This window comes from Echiichthys vipera (genome assembly GCF_963691815.1).
Source record: "Echiichthys vipera genome assembly, chromosome: 11".
Lineage (NCBI taxonomy): Eukaryota > Metazoa > Chordata > Actinopteri > Perciformes > Trachinidae > Echiichthys > Echiichthys vipera.
In genome coordinates, this window is record NC_139836.1 from 20,178,087 (window position 1) to 20,198,258 (window position 20,172).

A 20,172-nucleotide genomic window follows, 5' to 3' on the forward strand; every position below is an offset into this window, starting at 1 on the left:
TAAATAACAGATGATGTTCACTCTGGCCAGGTCTACATACCACGACTCTAAACAGTTTCTCCGTGAGTTATATCTGTTTACTAAAAGCCCTTGCCTTTGTTATTCATATAGTATATGGCGGGCTGTTAGTCATGTATAGTGGCGAGTGATTGTGTTAGGTATCTGAAAGATAGCTGCCTTTTTGTTCTCGAACTGTTGTCTAATTTGAATTTTCTTGCATAGGACATAACATCAACCATTCGTATAATGTGCACTTTGGGAAAAGGTAATCACACTAATGTTCTCTCATTCCCCATCGTTTGTGCCAGATTGACTTGTTTCCTGCTTTGCATAAAACATCATAAGGACTGTAGCTGTGAAATGGAAATGGTCAGTTTTTTAAGTCTAATGCCAGAACCAGACAAAGGGTATAGTATTTCTTCAGTACAAAAGAAAACCTGTATGGTCTCAAACTGTACTTTTTCATGTAATGAATAAGAAAAAAAGCCAGTGATTCAGATTTAAACTTTATTAAACAAAATGAACATAATTACACCACTGTAAGAATGTTTTTTTAATGACCAAAAGCCCAGGACATCAACATTAATCACCTGAAAATGCCCACCTCCTTATTTATTTACAGTTTTGTTTGGTTTTTGCTTAAAGCTGAAACTAATTACACCTGCTTCACTACAACAGAAATTCAAAGAAAAATTCAAATATGTACAGGTAGGACAACCTTAATTTTACCAACTAAAAGCTAACCAATGCCAACTTTACACGTTATTCCCTTTTTAAAAGCATAATTTGGAATATGGCATTTAAGGAAACATTTGACATTTCAGATAATACACAGTTGCTTTCTGGACTTCTGGTTATAATATTGATACGACTATCACACTTGTCCAGTAAGTGGCCACAGCTCGCATACAGTTAGCTAAACATAAAGACTGAAAGCAACTAGCCCACGGTTAGCTTTGCATAAGATTAACAACAGCTACCATGGCTCATTTCAAAGGTAACAAAATCTGCCTACAAGCGCCTCTAACTCCTAATAATTAACACAATCTATCTTGCTGTGTAAAAATAGCAATTAGCTATTTTAAAGGGGTTTATGTTCCAGACTTGTTCAAACTATTTCTTGCCCAGGACCAGTTGCCAGGTAACAAGAGAAGACTCCAGGAAGTTACTTGTTGTGAGCTGTAGAGGTGCTGGTACGTAGTTGGATTTCTGAGAAGAACTGCAGTTTCACATGCTACACGACACACCCCGAGATAACTTCCTGGATGTTCCTAACAATCATCTTCTCCTGAACCTAACCAAGTTGTTTTTGGGCTGAAACAGAAACCGCTTAGTATTGGTGCCTAAACCTAACCGTATCAGAATCAGAAATACTTTATTTTTCGAGGGTGTGTCCTATAGTAGGTGTGTCCACAGGGGCAAAGATTGGTGGTATGATCCCCGGCTCCTCTGCCATCAGTATGAATGGGTGAATGTGACAAGTAGTGAAAAGGCGCCTCAGAAGACTAGAAAGTCGCTATATAAGTACAGTCCTGCAGTACTGTGCACTTGTAGATGGACCTACTTTTTCACTGCTGGACAGAATCTAGCTGTGTCCCTGTTTCCAGTCTCTTAATTTAAGTTTGCCAGCTGCTGGCTTTAGCTTCATATAATAGACCTGGTTTTGGTCTCCTGAGGAAAGTATTTGGCTGTTTGGTGCTGAGGCGAGCTGCAGATTCAGGTGATTATTAGCGTTTTAACATTGTCATTCGATACATTGCCATTATAAATTATTGATTATAGTAAGTAAAAACTATCTTTAACTATCAAAAGTAAAAGCACTGCCATCAAAGTTATATTATTATGCAATATTGCAATGATTATAACTGGGGCATTTTTGTGTTAAAGAAAGTAATAAATAAATGATCTCCCTTGCGGAGTAGAAGGATAAAGTAGTGTAATTTGGAAATAAGTAATCAAGTAATGTTCCACCACTGACAAATCAACAGAGCCTTTCAAGGGGAATATGATTTTCTATAATTTTTTAACTATGCAACAATAAAATAAACAATATTCTTATTTTTTGGACACTATAGCCACACATATAAAACAGTGATACTTTCTTATAGTAGCATTGACAAAATAAATAATCATCATAATGTACAGTTAATATTACACTCACAATTACCTTTTTTTTCTATCAAAAATGTTCACAAATGTTTTATTTCGACTAGGTCATATTTGGTCAGGAATAAAAACAAAAACAGGTAAAAATGTAAAAGACTGAGCATCTCTCAAGCACTACAAAATTCCAGTATTATGCAATGCAGTGACAGAGGGTACAAGGCGACATTTAAACATTTCATCTTTTAGCAGTGAATAAATTCACACACTGATATTGAGCACACTGAAATGTGTGTATTGGTAGGTTGTGTGGTTACACCTGCTCACATCAGATACATTACAACCATGTAAAGGTGACTTTAAGATGAATATGGACCTCCTGGTTTTCACAGTGAGGAGGCTTACAGACCAGAAGTGAGTCCAGACTTCTCTTTTTAAAGGCACACAAGAAAAATCGACTCAAACCTTACACAACATAACAGCTAGTTTTCCCTTCGTAGGGGCGAAATGACAAGCTTCAACACCTTGAAAGAAAAACAAATCAGCCTTTAATATAATACAAATTACTGAGTAATGTTTCAGCGAGGCCAAAAAAAACACCTGAAAATAGCTTGTATTTCTTAAGCAGTACATAATGCATGAGATTAATCAAGTGAAAATGTCCTTGGAGTTTGCTTTTAGAGGCGGAGAGCAGCACTCAGAAACTTATGTTATCACGTAAAGCAAATATTCATGTTTCATTTTAATGTACATATGTAACCTGAAGTAAGCAAAGCCATCTATGACTTTGAAGGGGATTTCATGAGTTTCTTACAATGATGATAGAGGTTGATTTGTCATCCTTATGTGCTAGTTCAGCGTTTTAAAAATACCTCACTGACCACCAATGTTTATTTGGATGATTTTCGTCCAATCATAGCATCCAGTCGGCTTACTGAGGCCGCCAAGAAGTAGGGCATGCAACTCATGCAAGTCCCACATTTTACAGGCTTTCATACAAACTTCTGATGTATGGGGTGTGCCTGAGTGAGCAAACACGTTCTTCGCACTGAAACGATGTGCAGACACACAGCAAAAGGTGCCCCTTCCTCCCCTGTCTTCATCCCAAACATACAACATCCTCTCTCCCAACTCCTCACTGATTTACATTCTCATTCAAGCGTGACCTTCTATGGTGACAAGGTTCATACCTTTTTTTTTTTTTTTTTTACCCCTTCGCACAATCTCACCCTGCCTGAAATTCACAGAAGCACAGCAGGTAGTGAGATATCTGACAAAACCCTTCATCTATTCATTCTCAACCCTTTTAAGTGTAAGTATTTCATTTTGTTTTATTCAAGGAGTATTTTCTATTCTATGCATTTAGAAAATGGCTTATTTTAGACAAACTACGACAATCCTTTCTTTTAAACTCATTTCTCATTGGCCTTTCGAAGCATTCAAAAAATGAACTGGAACTTGTGTTGATTTTCTCTCAGATTTAGTAGAGAATTGATTCTTACTGTAAAACAACACTTTCTGATCCAATGTACTTTGACAAGCAGTGAAGGGGCAGCTGGTGAAATCACATATTTATTCTCCTTGTTTTTTCCGCAGCTCTGGACATTTTCACTTATTGTTAAAAAGTTGCTAGAAGCGATGCTATCACCAGAAGAATGAAGGGTTACTCTGCAGGAAGTAGGACATATGCTTCTTCAGATTACTCTTTCCCTTCAACAGATCACAGAATCACTGGACAGCAGTAGGTCATAGTCCTATCTGCAGTTCCTGCAGTAGCACATATTTTGTTTCTGTTGATCACACTGTATGATGCATCGCATTGCTGGGTCCTTCCAGGTATGAACTGTGAGCTTTCCATGGATGTGCATTAGACATGACAGAAAAAAATGTTTTAATGATGGAGTTTAAAGTCCTGCTGTAGAGTACCTGAGCCAGATTGCACACACAAACAAGCGGCACATTCATTTGTGCTGCATCTGTCTTTACATGGCTTTGAGAACCTCTTGAGCTGAACCTGACGATGCAACACATTGTCTCACCCAAGCCTACGTGCTCCGGTAGGTCTTGATTATGTCTTTGATTGTCCTCCTGCAGATGGGGCAGCATGCATTGGCCATCTTCTTGAGTTTGAGGCCACAGGCATAGCAGAGACACATGTGTCCGCAGGCGTAGAGAACTGTGTCCACCACGTTCTCGTAGCAAATGGTACATTCGTCGCTCCAAGAGCCTGGGCAGGATGGAAAGGTAGGGGACTCTGGGTGGCTGGAGAACGGAGAGCTTGGGGTTGTACCTGAAGGGACAGGAGGGAAGACATTATAGATATGTGAGAAAAACAAAAACAAAAGAGAAAGCCTTCCAGTAGTTCAGGCAGACTGTAGTTGCATTGCTACACTCATACCACATATCTGCTCACTGCAGCATATATTCAACGCACCTTTAATTTAAGCTGTCATTACCCCTCACGTTCTCTGCTAATGAAGCTCCTTGTGCTGCTATTATCTGCCAGGAGTCTTGCTGTCATGCTGTCTGTAGTTTGGGACAGCAGTGATGTCCGGGATGACTGCTTCACGTCACCAATGTAAATATTTGCTTCATGTGCAAACATGCGTATTGTGAGTCGATGTCTTGCCGCTGTTCTGTCATTGTTATATAGTATGCTGCCGGCTGTTTTATTGCTCTCCTGCATGTCTGCATTTTAATTTTAATAAACAAAACATGACAGGAAAAAAAAAATCAAAAACATCTGGAAAGAAAATATCCATGGGGAGAAAAGAAAAAGAAAATAAAGACAGAGAGAAGATAGACAACTGAAGCATTTGGACAAACCTGTGGAGGAGGAAAAGACTGTGTTGTAGCTGGAGTTGAGGCTTGAATTGAGGTTGATGTTCAAGGGTGTATTGAGGATGGGCTCAGAGTTGCCGCTGCAAAGCATTGTGGGGGTGCTGAGTGTACAGGATGGGGAGCTGGGGACCGACGGGCCTGAAAGGTTCTGTTGTGGAGATGAGCCTGAAGGGACAGAATAGACATCTGGGTCACGCCAAAGATTTGGCAACATGAAAGTAAGTGTTCAAAAGATGTTGGGAATCAGATATTAGTGTTAGAGCTGATAATTGGCAAATTGAGATGAGTGGATGTCTTGTTGCATCTCTCTTACTGTCTCCGTCTGTCACTCTCACACACGTTAAATCTCTTTTATCACCAAGCAGATTACTTGTGAGTCCACAGCGTCTGTGTGTGGGTGTGTGTGAATGAGTCTAGGGCATAGAAACTAAATTGGGTAAAAAGGACGTTGCCAATCAATTCAACGCATCACCAAGCAACAGACTAACTTTCGTATAAATTGACAAGTCGAGGAGGTGAGGTCTTGCAGTAACAACGGCCAAACGAGTAGTGTAGTATATGTTAGGAGAGCCAGCTGCTAAATGACACATGTAACAATTTATGCTTCATCCACACACTGCATACTGCACTGCAGGAAACATACTAATGCCAGATTAGTGACAACTTTGTTCGGCTTGTTTTCTGTGACTGGTGTGGTGTAGAGGCATGGCGAAGTAAGCAAGCTAGCTAGCTAACTGGTATGCTGCGGGCTTGCTGGATCCGCTGTGTTTTTATGCTGCATTGGCGACAGAAAATGAGCTGACCCGCTGCAAGTAGGTCTAACAGTCCGCTGTTCCACTGGATTTAGCTCTCCCTCCTCACTCCCTTCCAGTCTGAGAACGTCTCCCAACTTGCACTTGCTGCGTCTGTTCTCTCTCCTCCCGGTGAGCTGCGACACACTTTACGGCCCCACTGACGTGTGTTGTCACCATGACAACTAACAACAATTGCCATTTTGTTGTGTACTAGTCAAATTACCCAACCAAACAGCTCAATGGCCTTTCTATCCAATTTAATTTCTATGGTCAAGAGCCTATGCGTTGGTGTAGCCAAATCCCCCCCCAGGTTCCTTCTGGGTACAGTACAAAATGCTTTCACGTTCATCTGTTGTCTGTCTCTTGTGATCCATCCCCATCTGCCCCCCATAACAAGCAGCTCTGGCATCAGATCTCATATTGGCAGCTCTCCTTACAGACCAGAATACCGACCCCGATTCCACAGTCAAATTATGATCCAGTCTGGCTGGCGGGAAGGCACATGCCATTGTTGTTTATACACTGTCCTTCAACTGACCATGGTAGAAATATTGCTCCACTTTTAGGACAGTCACTCACTTGGCACCATATCCTTCCATGTGTCTAATGATCTAATATTGGTAGTTTACATCTATCCTACAATTTGCTTGTCCAAATTCTCACACAATGGCCATGAGGAGTGGAGAAACGGCTAAAAAAAGAACCTTGGATGGTGAGAAATTGCAGAAACAATGAAATATTGTTAGTTTAAAATAAGAAAACGACACTTATGTGGTCTGTTGTTAGCAGGAAAATGTATACAGTTTGTTGCATAAACTAGCTACGTGTTCTGATCCATGCTCTGAACATATGCCTTTTCTCTGGACCACTGCAACCACTGCAGTCTCACTTTCAGCCTACGTAAACAAACCATAGTAGGTTTTTAGTCATAGAATGATCAACTTGCTGCTAAAAAAAAATCAAGATGTAGCACAGTCTGCAGTAATACAAGACCTCTGGTAATCCATATAAAAGCCTTTCCATAAATTGTGTAATTTTAAGTTTAGCACTGGGATCAATGTGTTTGTACCACTTTGCTGAGACATGCTTTTTTGAGTCATCCATCTATTTATTTGTTTATTTTTTGTAATATATTTTGAAGTGGATACAGAGGCATAGGATTTAGACACCATTCCATTGCCAATTATCTTGACCTATGTGGCAGCCCGGCTGTTAGCAAATGTCTTGGTCAACTCTAATAAGGCAGAATGGATAACCTTCATGTCTATTCATGTACCCTTTCCATCAAGCGTACCTTTCATCTGCTCTTGTATTATTAATTTACTACTGGTTGTGTGACCAGGGCGAGTATGTGAATGTATTTAGTTATGTATGCAGCAGCACAGGAGACATATTTGTGTTTGAGCATGTGGTGGCTTTTAACACTTGCTGATCAAATAAAGATATTCCTGCCACACCCTGTCAGGCTATTTACTTTTATGACCGTGTCCGAAAGAAGTCAGGTTTTAAACTTGCATTTTTTTATGGTAAATTACTGGAATAACCTTTTAGGCACCGCTATTTATTTATGCCTCTTTACACACTTCATCGTCATGGCAATGCCGATGGGAAGGGACAGTCCAACAGTGCTTAACTCTGCAATGTAGCTTCCTGCATTTACAACAAACCTGTACGTGCATTTTCCCTGGAACAGTACTAGATTTTGAGGTGGGACACCTAGACACCCTTTTCCATTCATACAATAACCCTGTACATTTCAGCTTAAGACTACACTGAAAGGGGCTTAACATTACTTTTTAAGGCCTGTACAAACAGGAGGCTTTTTTTTCTGTGATTAATTTGCATGTCAGAAGCTTTACAGCTACGCACATCTATGTATGTTATCTCACAGCAATGGGGAAATACATAACTACAGAAGGTCATTATTGATTCTTCATATCTAACATGACATTATAAATATAACATGGACAAAATGACCATGTGAGAGCAACAGACTCCCATCTGTTCCACTTCACAAGCTTGACAACACCCAGCAATGACAAACTGTCACTTGCCTCAGTGGCTGGATGTTTCCATGGCAACTTGTGGCAAGCTCCAGTGAGTGGGTGCGCAGATACGTCACAAATGCACTTCCCACAGCTGGAGTGGGTAATGACTCGAAGAACGTTCATACCCCAGTAGAATCAGTAGAGAGAGGGGGTTAAGAAAATGCATGAGGAACAATGGAAGAGATGAGTGGAGGACCAGTGTTAAGGGAACAAGCTGTAGGTGGAAAACCCAGCATCTCAAAACTCCATGCAATTACATTTTAATAATGCATGTGGAGGGCATCATAGAGCAATCATAGGCCCAATCCTGATACATAATGCTGGCTGCTGCAAACCCACGCAAGACAGAAATAACCTCCTCAGCCCTGGTCTGACTGACTACATTAAAGAGAGGAGAGGAGAAATTGTGATCCAGAAATGAATTATGAGAGAGAATTTAAACAAATTTCAAAAAACCGATGCACAATTAGCATCTCTTAAGTTTCTCAGAAAACTTTGCCTGTAGTTATACTGTACGTTTCCTGTGAAAGAACCTAACCTGCTGGGAGTCATTATCAACTTAGGCAGAAGACAACACTGGGCTGGAAGATTGTTTTCAAAGAATTAAGATGAATGTCTTTATCTGCCGCAACTGTAAACAAAATGAAAAGCACTCACAGTTGTGCTTGCTGCACTCTACAGTATTTCACAGTCACATCATAACGCACTAAATCCAAGCAATGCTGGAGCTCCATCTTATGAAAAACAGAGAATTTAAAATCCTTTATGTGCAGGACTCTGGAAAACTGAGCGAGTTATACTAAATATTTTAAACTTAAATTGGATTTGCACAAAATGTGGTAACGCTTATTTACCTCTTTGCTGAAGATGTGGTGTATGTTAAATGTCCTGGATAATTAACTCTTAGCGATAGCAGAGACTTTTTAAATTCTGCAAACTAGGTGAAAATTGCTGCAACATACAATGAAAAATTAGAAAATCATCTGAAGATCTTCACTTGGACGTAAACCAACCTTTGACTCAGACCATGGGTGGATTAATGAACAGGCCTACCAGGGGAAAACACACACACAAAACAATCACCAAGAGACCCTAAATGACTACAAATGACACACGATGACAAAGAGAACCAGAACAACTAAAATAAACAACCACTTAGAAATGTAAAATGTATTTAAATAAATACAAAATGACAAAGAATACGCAACATGACCACAAAGAGACGCAAAATGACTAAAAGAAGTAGATTCTTTGAGTTGTGTCTTGTTCCCATGTAGACAGGATGGGGGGCCTTTTACATCTCTGTGCCCAGGTCCCATTGTCTGTGTAATCCGTCCATGCACAAACTATAAAACTATGTTTCTCCATGTAATCAAAAGCATATTTTCAGGCTGTGATCATCACCACAGCATTTGCATGGTCCCTAATACCGTGTCATTTTCACTCTCAAAAAAGAACTCGGAAATTCCTTCAGAAAGAAAAATGATTCCAAAACGTACAACCATCCAAGCGATGGTTGTAGGTTTTGGAAACATTTCTTAAACCATCATTTTCAGCCTCTCCCAAATCTGTTTGCCATTATATGTTCTTATTCTGCTCATTTTGAGTCAAACAGTCCTAAAGTGTGCATGCAGTCCAACATCAAGCAAGCCAGATGTGATTAACTTCAGGTAACGTTGTGCTATCATTCTGTGAAATCAGCTGGAATCAAACGTTGCTACAAGGAATTCTGTTCAACTGAAGATGTATTCATTCAGTTAACAGTCTTATTCAAACTGTGAGGCGGTAGAATGTAAATTCCCAAGAGATATGAGCTGATAAAAAGTCAGACAGCAAAGGAGGGAGGGATTATTTCATGACTGAGTGGAAAGTCAGCCTCCATTCAAGGATCAGAGACTGCATTAACTTCTGAATGGAAAGTTACAAATGACATCCAAGAACATGTTCGAATTCCGTGAACCGTCATTTGATTCCGAACAATTGCCAAAACTAATAATGATAAATTGTTCATCTGTGTAGGTCCTTTTTTTTTTTTTACTTGAACCAACAAGGCTTAAATTTTTGTTTGGCTCTTTCACGTGGAGTTGTGACTTTCCTCCACTGTCCGAGAACATGGGGGGACAGCACACCTGACTTGAGAATTAAAACCTTACCAATTTATCGATCAGCCTGTATTGGCCTATAACATCGGTATCTATCAGTATTTGTGTATATGTTATCTGATACATCTGAGGATATAATGCAGAAAACCATGCTTGGGGTGATTTAACAATTCTGTCATTGCGTAGTTTTTTATTTAAATGGTCAGCAATTGAGTGATAATGACATACAGTGCTGTTTATTGAGCTACTTATTTTATTTCTATTCTTTCTTTTCTTAGAGTTGCTTGACAATATAATAAACTATGTATAATTATGTTAAACATTATTTAATTAAGATGTACCTAAAATCCTGAGTTGTGTGATGGTGCCGTGCAGACTGTAGAACATCCAGAGTGGTCTGGAGTTGTCGACACACAGCTGCATCCCTGCACTGATGCCGTTATGGCTCATCGTGACCTCCCCTTCTGCGTTCACCACAAAGCCCAAGATATCTCCACTGTGTAGCGGCACCACCACCCGACACACGGCCCAGAATTCCTTGCGGTCGACAAGAGACTCTGGGTTTGATGGGAGGTCACTGGGCCTCAAGGTGGCCGGGTCACATGATGTCACACCGTAAGAGAGAGACCCTGGTCGCGTGACACCTGCCTTCACCTTCACAAACACAGTCTCTGAGCAGCTCATCGGCCGGCTGGTGAACACCAGGGTCCTCTCGTCACCACGGTGATCCAGCCGCGCCATCGTGTGCTTATCCAGCACAGTAACATGGACACCGTGCACCGAGTGGAAGTGCAGATCGGTGTCCAAATGGCTGGGCAGCAGCGAGCACTGCTGCAAATTTTGAGAGTTTTGGGGCACATGGCAGGAGGCAGAGCTTAAGCGTTGTAGTCGTTCCTCTTCCTCCTCAACTTCCTCCAAATGCGTCTCCTGCTGCTGCAGGCTCAGGTCACACAGGCTGATGGAAAGGCGAGGGTCACCACCGTTTCGCTGAATGGAGGCTCGGTGGGCGGCCGCAAAAGAACGAGGACGCAGGCAGTCCAGAGGGACCATCTCACTGTCTGTGAAAAAAAAAACACACACACACAGGAATGTTATATAACCACTTGTTTGTGGTGTTTTGAAGAGAAAATTTCAATCTGAACCGGCATACACTGTCTGTTGATAATATAGACTCCATAGTCTCCTAAGTGTTCACAGAACTAAATTTAATTTACATACCCACTTAGTATTCTGCACATTCCCATGTACAACACTGGTTTGTTTTACATTCACTGTCATGTGGCACTGGTTATTCATCATACCTGTCACTGTTAACAAATGGTGCCTTCTGGCTTCTCTGCTTTATAACGCATTCATTCTTATGCCCTCTCTGTACTAAGGCTCAACAATATGAACAAATACGTCAATGTTTACATACTTAGAAACATATCAGGACTTTAAGTGGGGGCATACTGTAGCTGCAGGCCAGTGGCTGCATCACAGTAAAAAAAAGACGTAACAGCTTTATGTAACGCTGAAGGATAAGAGATGCACATGAAGCCACTGAAAGACAATACACCTCAGCTGTGTTTGAGCCTCCCACCGTCTGTAGTCCTGTGATAATGAGCCACATTTTCACTTAACTCTTATTCTTATTTTTGATGTTTTACCACAGTCAAGCCTAAAGTGTGAAAATGCAGACATTAATATAAGCAATTTAATCCAAAGATTGGATTTGAAAAACTCCTTAATGAAGCTATTTTACTTTCAGTCTCTGTCAAGGACTCAAAGTGTATGTATAATATACAGTGGGTGTGAAATAGCTGCAATGAGCAGTCACGAGTCATGTAGCTGTTTACATAACAAACTGTCTCAGCAGCAGTGACTAGATGTTCTGTATTCTACCTCTGTACAATATAAGTTATGTCTGGATGCTAAAAGAGGCTTTTTTCCGATCATTGAAAAGGAAAGGCCTTCCAAAAACTGTATCACATGTCTCTGTCATAAATAGCCCTTCCTATGCTAATTCTGCTCACTGTAAAATAGAAGCCACATGGGAACATCGTTGCAAAACAGAAAGAGCGTGTGTCCCTCCGTGCACACAGCCGCTACAAACGGATCTGCGCCGTGGCACGCTTGGGGACATGCTGCCAAATTTAACACGCCCCTATAACACAGGCTAAAATTAGCCTGATTGGACATTTGAGGAGAGCGGGGAGGGACAGGCCCAGGGATGAGTGACATGATGGCTGAGTTGTGGGGCTCTTAGCCTCAATCTGCTTTGGGCTTCCCCTACGGGAAGTGGATGGAGTGGGAGAGTGCGACAGAGGAGAAGAAGATGAAAAATAGGGTGGGGTGGACACTTGAGAGAAAGGGCATACCTCCCCAGCTCCTCCTTATCACACAAAGACAGCACATCTCCGGCCAGCCACTGATAAACTGCTTGAACTTAATTACTTCCTCAGTCAAGAGTGTCCACAACCAAGCATGAGCCTCTTATTATTAGCAGCCTTATCGCCTTCAAGGCAAAGTTAGCTGACTTTGGGCTACGAGAGATAATTTCTATTCTGGCTATTGCGGCTTCCAGTGGCTCACAGTTTCTGTTTTTGAGATTGGTGCGTCAGTCAGAACAAGCCGTGAGGGGAATAGTGACATTACAAGGAAGTTTTAAGCTATTGCCACAAAAACGAGATATACAAAAGATAAAAGAAGACAAAACAATTAAAAATATAAAGACACAAGCCACATAATGTGTGGTCCCTTGCTTAGTTTAGTCTCAAATGAGTCTTCGATAGAATCTCACACATAAAACACCTGAATAGCATTGAGAGAGATTACACAGCATGAAACACATAATATGCCATGTTTATTGTCTGTGTCCTATGATGCACGTGTTTATGTGTGTACACCAACATTCATAGCATGGTTGCAGGACAAGGGGTAAATAACTGCTCTTGTGCCAAACACGCATAGCAGAGATGGTTGAACAGAGAGGTTGGAACAGTTTTGTTCAACCTGTCCTAGGGGTGTACGGTATAGACGGTAGGACGGTAGGAATGTGGCTACGGTATGGATTTTGACTACACAGGAATATTTACTGTCCCTTTGAGTAGAAGCCTATGTGAAAAAGTAATTCCTGGCTTTAGTGGCTGAAGTTTACTGCTGTCCATTCTCGCATCTCAGCTCAACGGTCCCAGTGTGTCAAATACCAAATGGTCAAACATGGACATATGAAAATATCCTGGGGACCTGGCTAGGAATATTGCTCCACGCACTTCTTCCGGCTAAGATCTTTTTTTGTGTGCTTCTGCATCGCTCCTCTCGCTCTCCGCACCTTGTTCTTGTTCTTGCAATCGTTTCAATCTGGTTAAATCCATGGTTAAATCACCACCACAATGTCTCTTTTTACTCTGAAAAAATGAAAGGTTGAGCAAAAATCTCAATTGTTAAAGTAACTAGTAACTTAAGTTATCAGTTAAATGTAGTGGAGTAAAATAATATTGCCACTGAATTGTATTGGACAAGAGTCTCAAACTTGTACTTTAGTACAGTAACTGTACACTAATTCGGAAGCATTTATATAGAAATTTGAAGAGAAATGAATATACCGTGTTAGAATACTGTTACCGTCTATGCTTCAAATGATGTTGTGATATAAATTTTAGACTATAATGTACAGCCCTAACCTGTCAACACTTTCTGTGTCATTCAGGATATTGATACCCCAACAGGGGATGTCTAGATTGTGAGCACAACTACTTTGAAAAAAAAAGAAAAGGAAATTACAATTTAATTAAAAACATACAGACAGACACATACAGAGTCACCTATAAAAGTTATAAAACTATTAGCAAGCGATCACAGAAGATGAAACTGTTATCTGCATATGGTTGAAATAGCTGTAGGTAATCCACTTTTATATCACAAACAATTAAATGATATCCAGTTATCATATTCAAATGAACACATTTGGACTAGACTGGTGAAGGGGACCTGAACAAAAAATGCTGGGAAACTCCGACAAACTGCAAACGATCTTTTCATCCTTTTGAAGCTGGGGTGTAAACATGTTTCTCTCGGATTACTCAGTCATTAAAATGTCAGACACACACAGACGGGTGCAGTTTTGTCTTTTGTCCTCTGAATCATGTGAGACATTTAAGCATGGACACTCACACAATTCACTGCAACTTGTAATTTCAATGCATGAACATACAGTTTTGGTGATTATATTTTGAGGTCCTTGAACCCTTTGAATAGCAAGGCAAAGTCTGAATCGTTTTTTTTGTACGGTACGAAAATAATGCAAATGTGATGAAGTGTATGGTGGAAACTGTCAAGTGGTCTTTGAGCAGCTCCAGATCCTCAATCTCAGGACAAAAGCTCTGATTAAACAGAATAATACATACCAGACTGACACCAGGGATGCAGGGTCAATGGCAGTGGCTTTTATTAAGCATTATAGCTGTGGGAAAGAAAACCACAGAAACTTGCTGGATCATTATGGAGGAATTTCTTCGCTGCCTGGAAGTAAGAACACAGCCACACCAAAACATACACCTGCAGAAAATCCCTCCTATTCAAACAAGTTGCAACCTTCAGAGACAGAAACTTTTAACGTAATCCGGAAAAGCCAGTTCCTCGAAATTGAATGTTATGTTGGTAAACAAGGATGTTCAGGATATAACTGAATAACTGCCACACAGTTTCATTGGTAACACATGCCAGAATGACGTATTGCGGTTAAAAAGCCATTCAAGAACACCAACACCCTGGCTCCGCCTCATCTTGAAATTAATTTTAGAGAAGCCTGCATGTATTATAAGTACAGTTCTTGGATCTAAAACATTCAATTTAGTTTTCATGTATGCCTTTTTTAGTCTTGAACAGCTCTCAGACAATGGCATGGTACTGAATAGACGAGGGAGGGTTCAGTTGATTCCTTGGCCCGGTGGAACGGGATTAGGGGGCTTTTGGGGGCTTTAGTGAAGCTGCAACCTCTATACAAGGTCAGCTGCACCAATTGTGTGCGTGCATGTGTGTGTGTTTGGGGATTTGCCCCAAGTACGCATGCCTAAGGGGACTATCCAGGGTTCTGTCTAGAGTGAGTGAGTGAAGTCATCTGTCATGAGAAGGGAGGCTGCTGGGGTGTGTGAGGGGGTGTTGTGTGTCTGTCCCAAAAAGGAGAGGGAAAGGCTTCCACTTATCAAAGAAAAAAAAGAAAGAGTGTGTGTGCTCTGAGGGGAAATCTGGATTGATGAACTTTTAAGGAGTGGTATCCCAATCAAGATAATGACATATGTGTGAAGCAGCAGGGGCTAAAAGGCTAGAGAGTGCTACGATATTGATACACAGGGAGAAGCCCAACAGTTCGAGTATCTGAGATGCCATGTGCAATAGGAGCCACGTGTGTGGCAATTTTGAGGGATCAGGTAGAGTGTCTGATTTAGTACCAGATGTTTCTGAGTTCTGGAGCGTGATCGTGGAAAGAGAGGTGACAAATGCCAGCAGCGAAAACGCACCTCCAGGGATGTCACAAGGGCACAGTGCTTCTACATGCATAAAACACCATGCACATTCTCACAGCTCTGCTTTTTATTTTTAACCAATAGCTGCTTGTCTTGAGTAACTTCAAAGTGTTAAGAGTTGCCATTGAATGGGGAGTTGTCAAACTGATCTAAAACATATTTCTCCAGTTATACATTGATCTCATTGTTTTGGTCAAAACAACCTCTATGAGAGCTGCGCAGTTGGATATATTTGCACACTAAATGCACACAGAATACTAAGTACACATTCAAGTCTTCACTGGGACTCCGGTCATCTGAAAGTGATTAACCTCCTCTCCGAAGGCTTCGTCCTGTACAACCCCACTCCCAGGATCCAAAACTGACAAGCTCCATTACGATCTCTATTTTGATTTCTCCGCGAATCCGTTCGATTCCATCTGGGTCGATTAAATCCCAGCTGAGGCACAATAGCCTGTCCTGCGGCATTTATTTTGGTTCAGCAAATCAAATCAATTCCGAGCACTGACATCACTTGAAGTACAGCTCACATAAATACATAGACCCTAATCCTGATGTGTACATGCTGGCAGATGTTAGGTCAAAGGACATTTTAGTTTATACCAGGCCTCTCATTCGATTGTAACCAACTGTTTGACAGAATGACTTTTCTTCAGTTGTAATAATGGTCCAGGGGAAGAATAAAGGGAAAATACAAAAAAAAAAATCTATTATGACATTTGTAATGGGAATAAGGAGGCTGGTTAGTTTTTGTTCCAGTTATAACATTAAGACCAAGAGGAGGGACCGAAGTGAGTCATACCAAGAGCGGCTATAATCTACTTTTCATCACGCTCTGCAGTTCCTCTGAGCTCTACGGAGGCTTGGAGCGTTTATCAGCTCTTTGTTTTGGTTTGCTAAGATCAACCATGGTTATACAGCACCGCTCAGCACTCACCCAATCACAACTCAGCATGATCTGCCCCAAGACCAGAAACTTTACGTGTGCTTACATGCTAAAAAAATCCACGGCTAAGACAATTCTCCATACAATATTTAACTGAGTCTGTGTCTTAATTATTCTTTGGTCTGTTGTTGAGTCACATCAGCCTCAGAGACACCGTTACCATGGTTGCCTTCATCCAACGTTTTTCTCTTGCTGATTACAGCAATTGTACTGCACATTAAGATGGCTTATTATCTTGGGCAATGTGAACTGCTGATATCAGTTATTGTGAATACTTCTTCTTCTTCTTATAATAAACTTTATTTATATAGCACCTTTCATAACATAAAATGCAGCTCAAAGTGCTTTACAAAATCAACATATCAATAATACTAGTATTAAAAGCAGGACACAACAAAACAATACAATAGTAAAATGAAATAAATAATAAAAACGATAACAGTAGGATAGTACTGCTATTGAACACAGTTTGTTGATGGACATTTTTAAAGTATAAACAGCCATAAAACAAGTGTAAGAAATCTCAAAGAAATAACACATAAATGAGCTGTTTCTTAAACCTATTAACAGAAGTTGCTTGTCTAATTGAGTAAGTGATGAGTGAGTTTGATCCAAACCACTGGCACATAACAAAAGACGGCTGCTTAAACTAACTTTGCCCAGAATTTTTTGGTACATATTGCAAGCTAGATCCAGATGTACTGAGGGGCTGGTTTGGAACATACTCAGATAAGCAACCAGAGAGGTATAAAGGTGCTAAACCACTTAGGGCCTTAAAAAAGTAAAATAATTATTCAATCCGTTGTATCTTGTCCTTACACCATACGTCTTTACCTCCATAATGTGTCTATCTTTATACATTAAAATATGTGTTCTTGTTGCATCTTTGTATCACAGTAAACTAGTCTAGAAAGAAATTTAATAAACAAAGGACTACGCTGGAGTGCCTTTAGGTTATCTAGGTTATCTGCATCCCGATTCAACAGTGTGTATAAATACTACACTCTAATCCCATTGTTTTGGCAGTTGGTATACAAAAAAGGTGACTCATGGCCTATAATTACATGTCTCTATTATCAGGATATAGTGCCAAGTGTGCAGCTGCAGATGTCAATCACTACTACCAGCAATTACAAATTAGACAACTTCACAGTTTGTAATTAAAACATTGCAGTGAAAGTACTGCATTGTAGAGGAAGACACTCAAAAAAGATGGATAGATTTATCACATACAGCTATGTTAATGCTGCCCTTCGGAAGGTACTGGGGACTTATGATAGGCTGAATGTCGGGCATAGTTAAAACTTCAGCCTCAAACATGGCGGAAAAGCTAAAAGGGACGATGTACCTACTTAGAAATGTCCAAGGTTAGCCTTGGACCACAGTCGTTTCCACCCTTCCACCCAATTTTTACCCAAAAAAGGTATCAACATGGGCCAAACTAGTTCTCTTGACCTGAACTTAAGTTGCATGCTTCAGTAATTTCCAAAAGAGGAGAACTTGGGACAGGGTCCATAGTCTTGCAAAATCTTAATGCGACTGTAATCAGGTTTAAATGATTTATTGGTGTGATCAACATAAAGACAGAGCAAGACAGGATGGAGTATGATTCATGATTTTGGTCTAATTCTGCCAAAATAATTCAGCTTACGGACATTACTAAATGTTTATAGTAAAGAGACATTTAGCATCTCTGTGCCTTTCCCCCTTGCTGTCTGCTGTTTGTTTTTGGCTGGAAACTGACTTTTGACAGATGACTTTGCAAATTGTTATTACCATGCTGAATTTTGAGTTGAGTTCATTGTTGTTGGAGGATTTGGCTGTAAGCAGCAGGCCAGAAATCGAACGTATTAGTACAACATCTATTTGCATTACTCCGGGGTAATCGGACCCTTCAGGCTTATTGTGTATCTTCATCCATCAAAATTAGCAAAAGAGTTTAGCTCCACACTATTTAGGGTGTAATGAACATGATTTAAGATACAGTTACTGAATTTAGGTGTTACTTATATCTGAGGTTTTAATGCCCACATTTTGTTCTTCACCTGGTCATTTTGAGCCATTTTAACACGCATTGTTACCAGGCTGACCCTATGCTGTTTTTCTGGCCATGTCAGGTTGCACCTATCTGACCTCTCTAAATTTAAAACCATTTCATCCACAAATCAAAACTCCACATAATCTGTGTTGACAAGTGAAACAATAAGTGAGATCTGTAGCAAGTGAGTGTGAGCGTTACGCACAATCAGAGAACACAGACCAAAATAGACACAAAGAAAGGAAAGTGCAGCACAATCAGGTTCAGACAACCTAACATGTTTGTGCAGCACAGAGCTTTTCAGCATTTACACGTCATCTCTTTATCTGTTGACAAACAGGTATGAGTCAGAGGTGCAGTGATCTCTAAGTACTAACTGTTTCAGACAAAACGGTGAAGTACGTGCAGATGTGCAGAAGTTTTGTATGCGTTTTGGCCTTTCGTCCAATGCGATCACTGGAAAATGAATCTTTTGGAAAACACTTTGCAGGGTGAAGATCTTTCAGAAACTCTTTCTAGTGTTGTTTTTTTATGTAGACAGAACCCAGTTATTGGCTTGTAACATCAGCGTGTTTGCTGTCATCTCTTTGTAAGGTGTCACAAATGAGGTGACATTTCATGCAAGTTTCCTAACAGGACTTTTTACTTGTCTACACATAAATGTTATGTCACTCTTCCACTATATTGAGAAACACTGGCATCCTAATGCGCTACAGAGTGTTTGTCATAGCTTTAGGGTTAGGGTTATGTTGTTTTGCATGCACTTGACAGCACTTCAATTGTGTTTTCGCGTTTTCATTTGGACAGAGATTTCTATTTAACAGTGCTTTATACTCCTGTTTTCAAAGATACCTGTGTATGTGTGGACTAGGCCTGATGGTCAAGATACATAGTGTCAAGTGTGTCCGCAAAGCGACATGGCTGTCAAGGCAAGCTCGCAGCAGAGCACATCCTATATATCCAATTAAAACTACATGGACCACAAAAGAGGGTGGGCAGCCTGTTGTTAATGCCCCTTCACCTTGGGCAGTTGCCGTAGTTACGAAAAACAGGAAGAGAATGCTTAATGTTAGCTGTCCCCGTGAATGCCTCTGGGTTTAGTTTTTCATGAATGTTAAAATAAAGTCACTTACCTCTTTATAGTTCTGTTTGAGGAAATGTGTCAGTCGCGTTTTGTACGTTGCTTGTTGTTATGATAAATAGGACGAGAGTGACGCGCACTCTTCCTGATAATATCCATCTCTAATTCCTTTTCTAAATAAATCTATTTGCCTTTTGAACCTGTTTGAGTAAATAAGTATGTCAAGTGTGTCAAGTAGATTTTTTTGCACCACTTTGAATTGTTTGAATATTAAACTTATTCATGGTAAATTGCGAATGTATTGCCGACACACAAATATCTCATCTCTCTCTCCAGCTCACGTGCACGTGCACACTCAAACACAAACACACACACCGCTGTTAGGTTACCACACCCAATAGGCCTACCCCAGACATTTTTTTGCAATCCACCCAATATTTCTCAAGACATTTCACAAAAAACACTGTAGAAAAGGGGTTAGGGTGAGATCACCAAAGTCATTATCTGGGAACCATGAATGTCTCTACAACATCTATCTAGTAGATGTTGAGATATTTTACAGGTAAGTGAAAAATCTGACCTGCTGGTAGAGCCAGAGGAAAATACAGGGAACCACCTAAGCCATGCAGATTAATCCTCTGTTTACCATGAATGGCTGTGCAAATTTCACAGTGAATCCATCCTGTTTTAGTTGATATAGGCCAAAAAAATT

At 40.4% G+C, this 20,172-nt stretch overlaps 1 protein-coding gene across 1 annotated transcript in view; it reads right to left on the reverse strand.

Annotated features, from left to right (window-relative positions):
- Positions 1–584: 584 nt before the first annotated feature.
- The window catches only part of neurl1ab (neuralized E3 ubiquitin protein ligase 1Ab), a 32,001-nt gene continuing 12,413 nt past the window's right edge, over positions 585–20,172 (reverse strand). The window contains exons 4-6 of the mRNA XM_083923361.1: positions 10,230–10,946; positions 4,930–5,109; positions 585–4,393 (exon numbers count right to left, since the gene is read on the reverse strand). Of these exons, the coding sequence (XP_083779487.1) occupies positions 4,149–4,393; positions 4,930–5,109; positions 10,230–10,946 (1,142 nt within the window). The 3' untranslated portion in view covers positions 585–4,148. The remainder of the gene's footprint in view (positions 4,394–4,929; positions 5,110–10,229; positions 10,947–20,172) is intronic.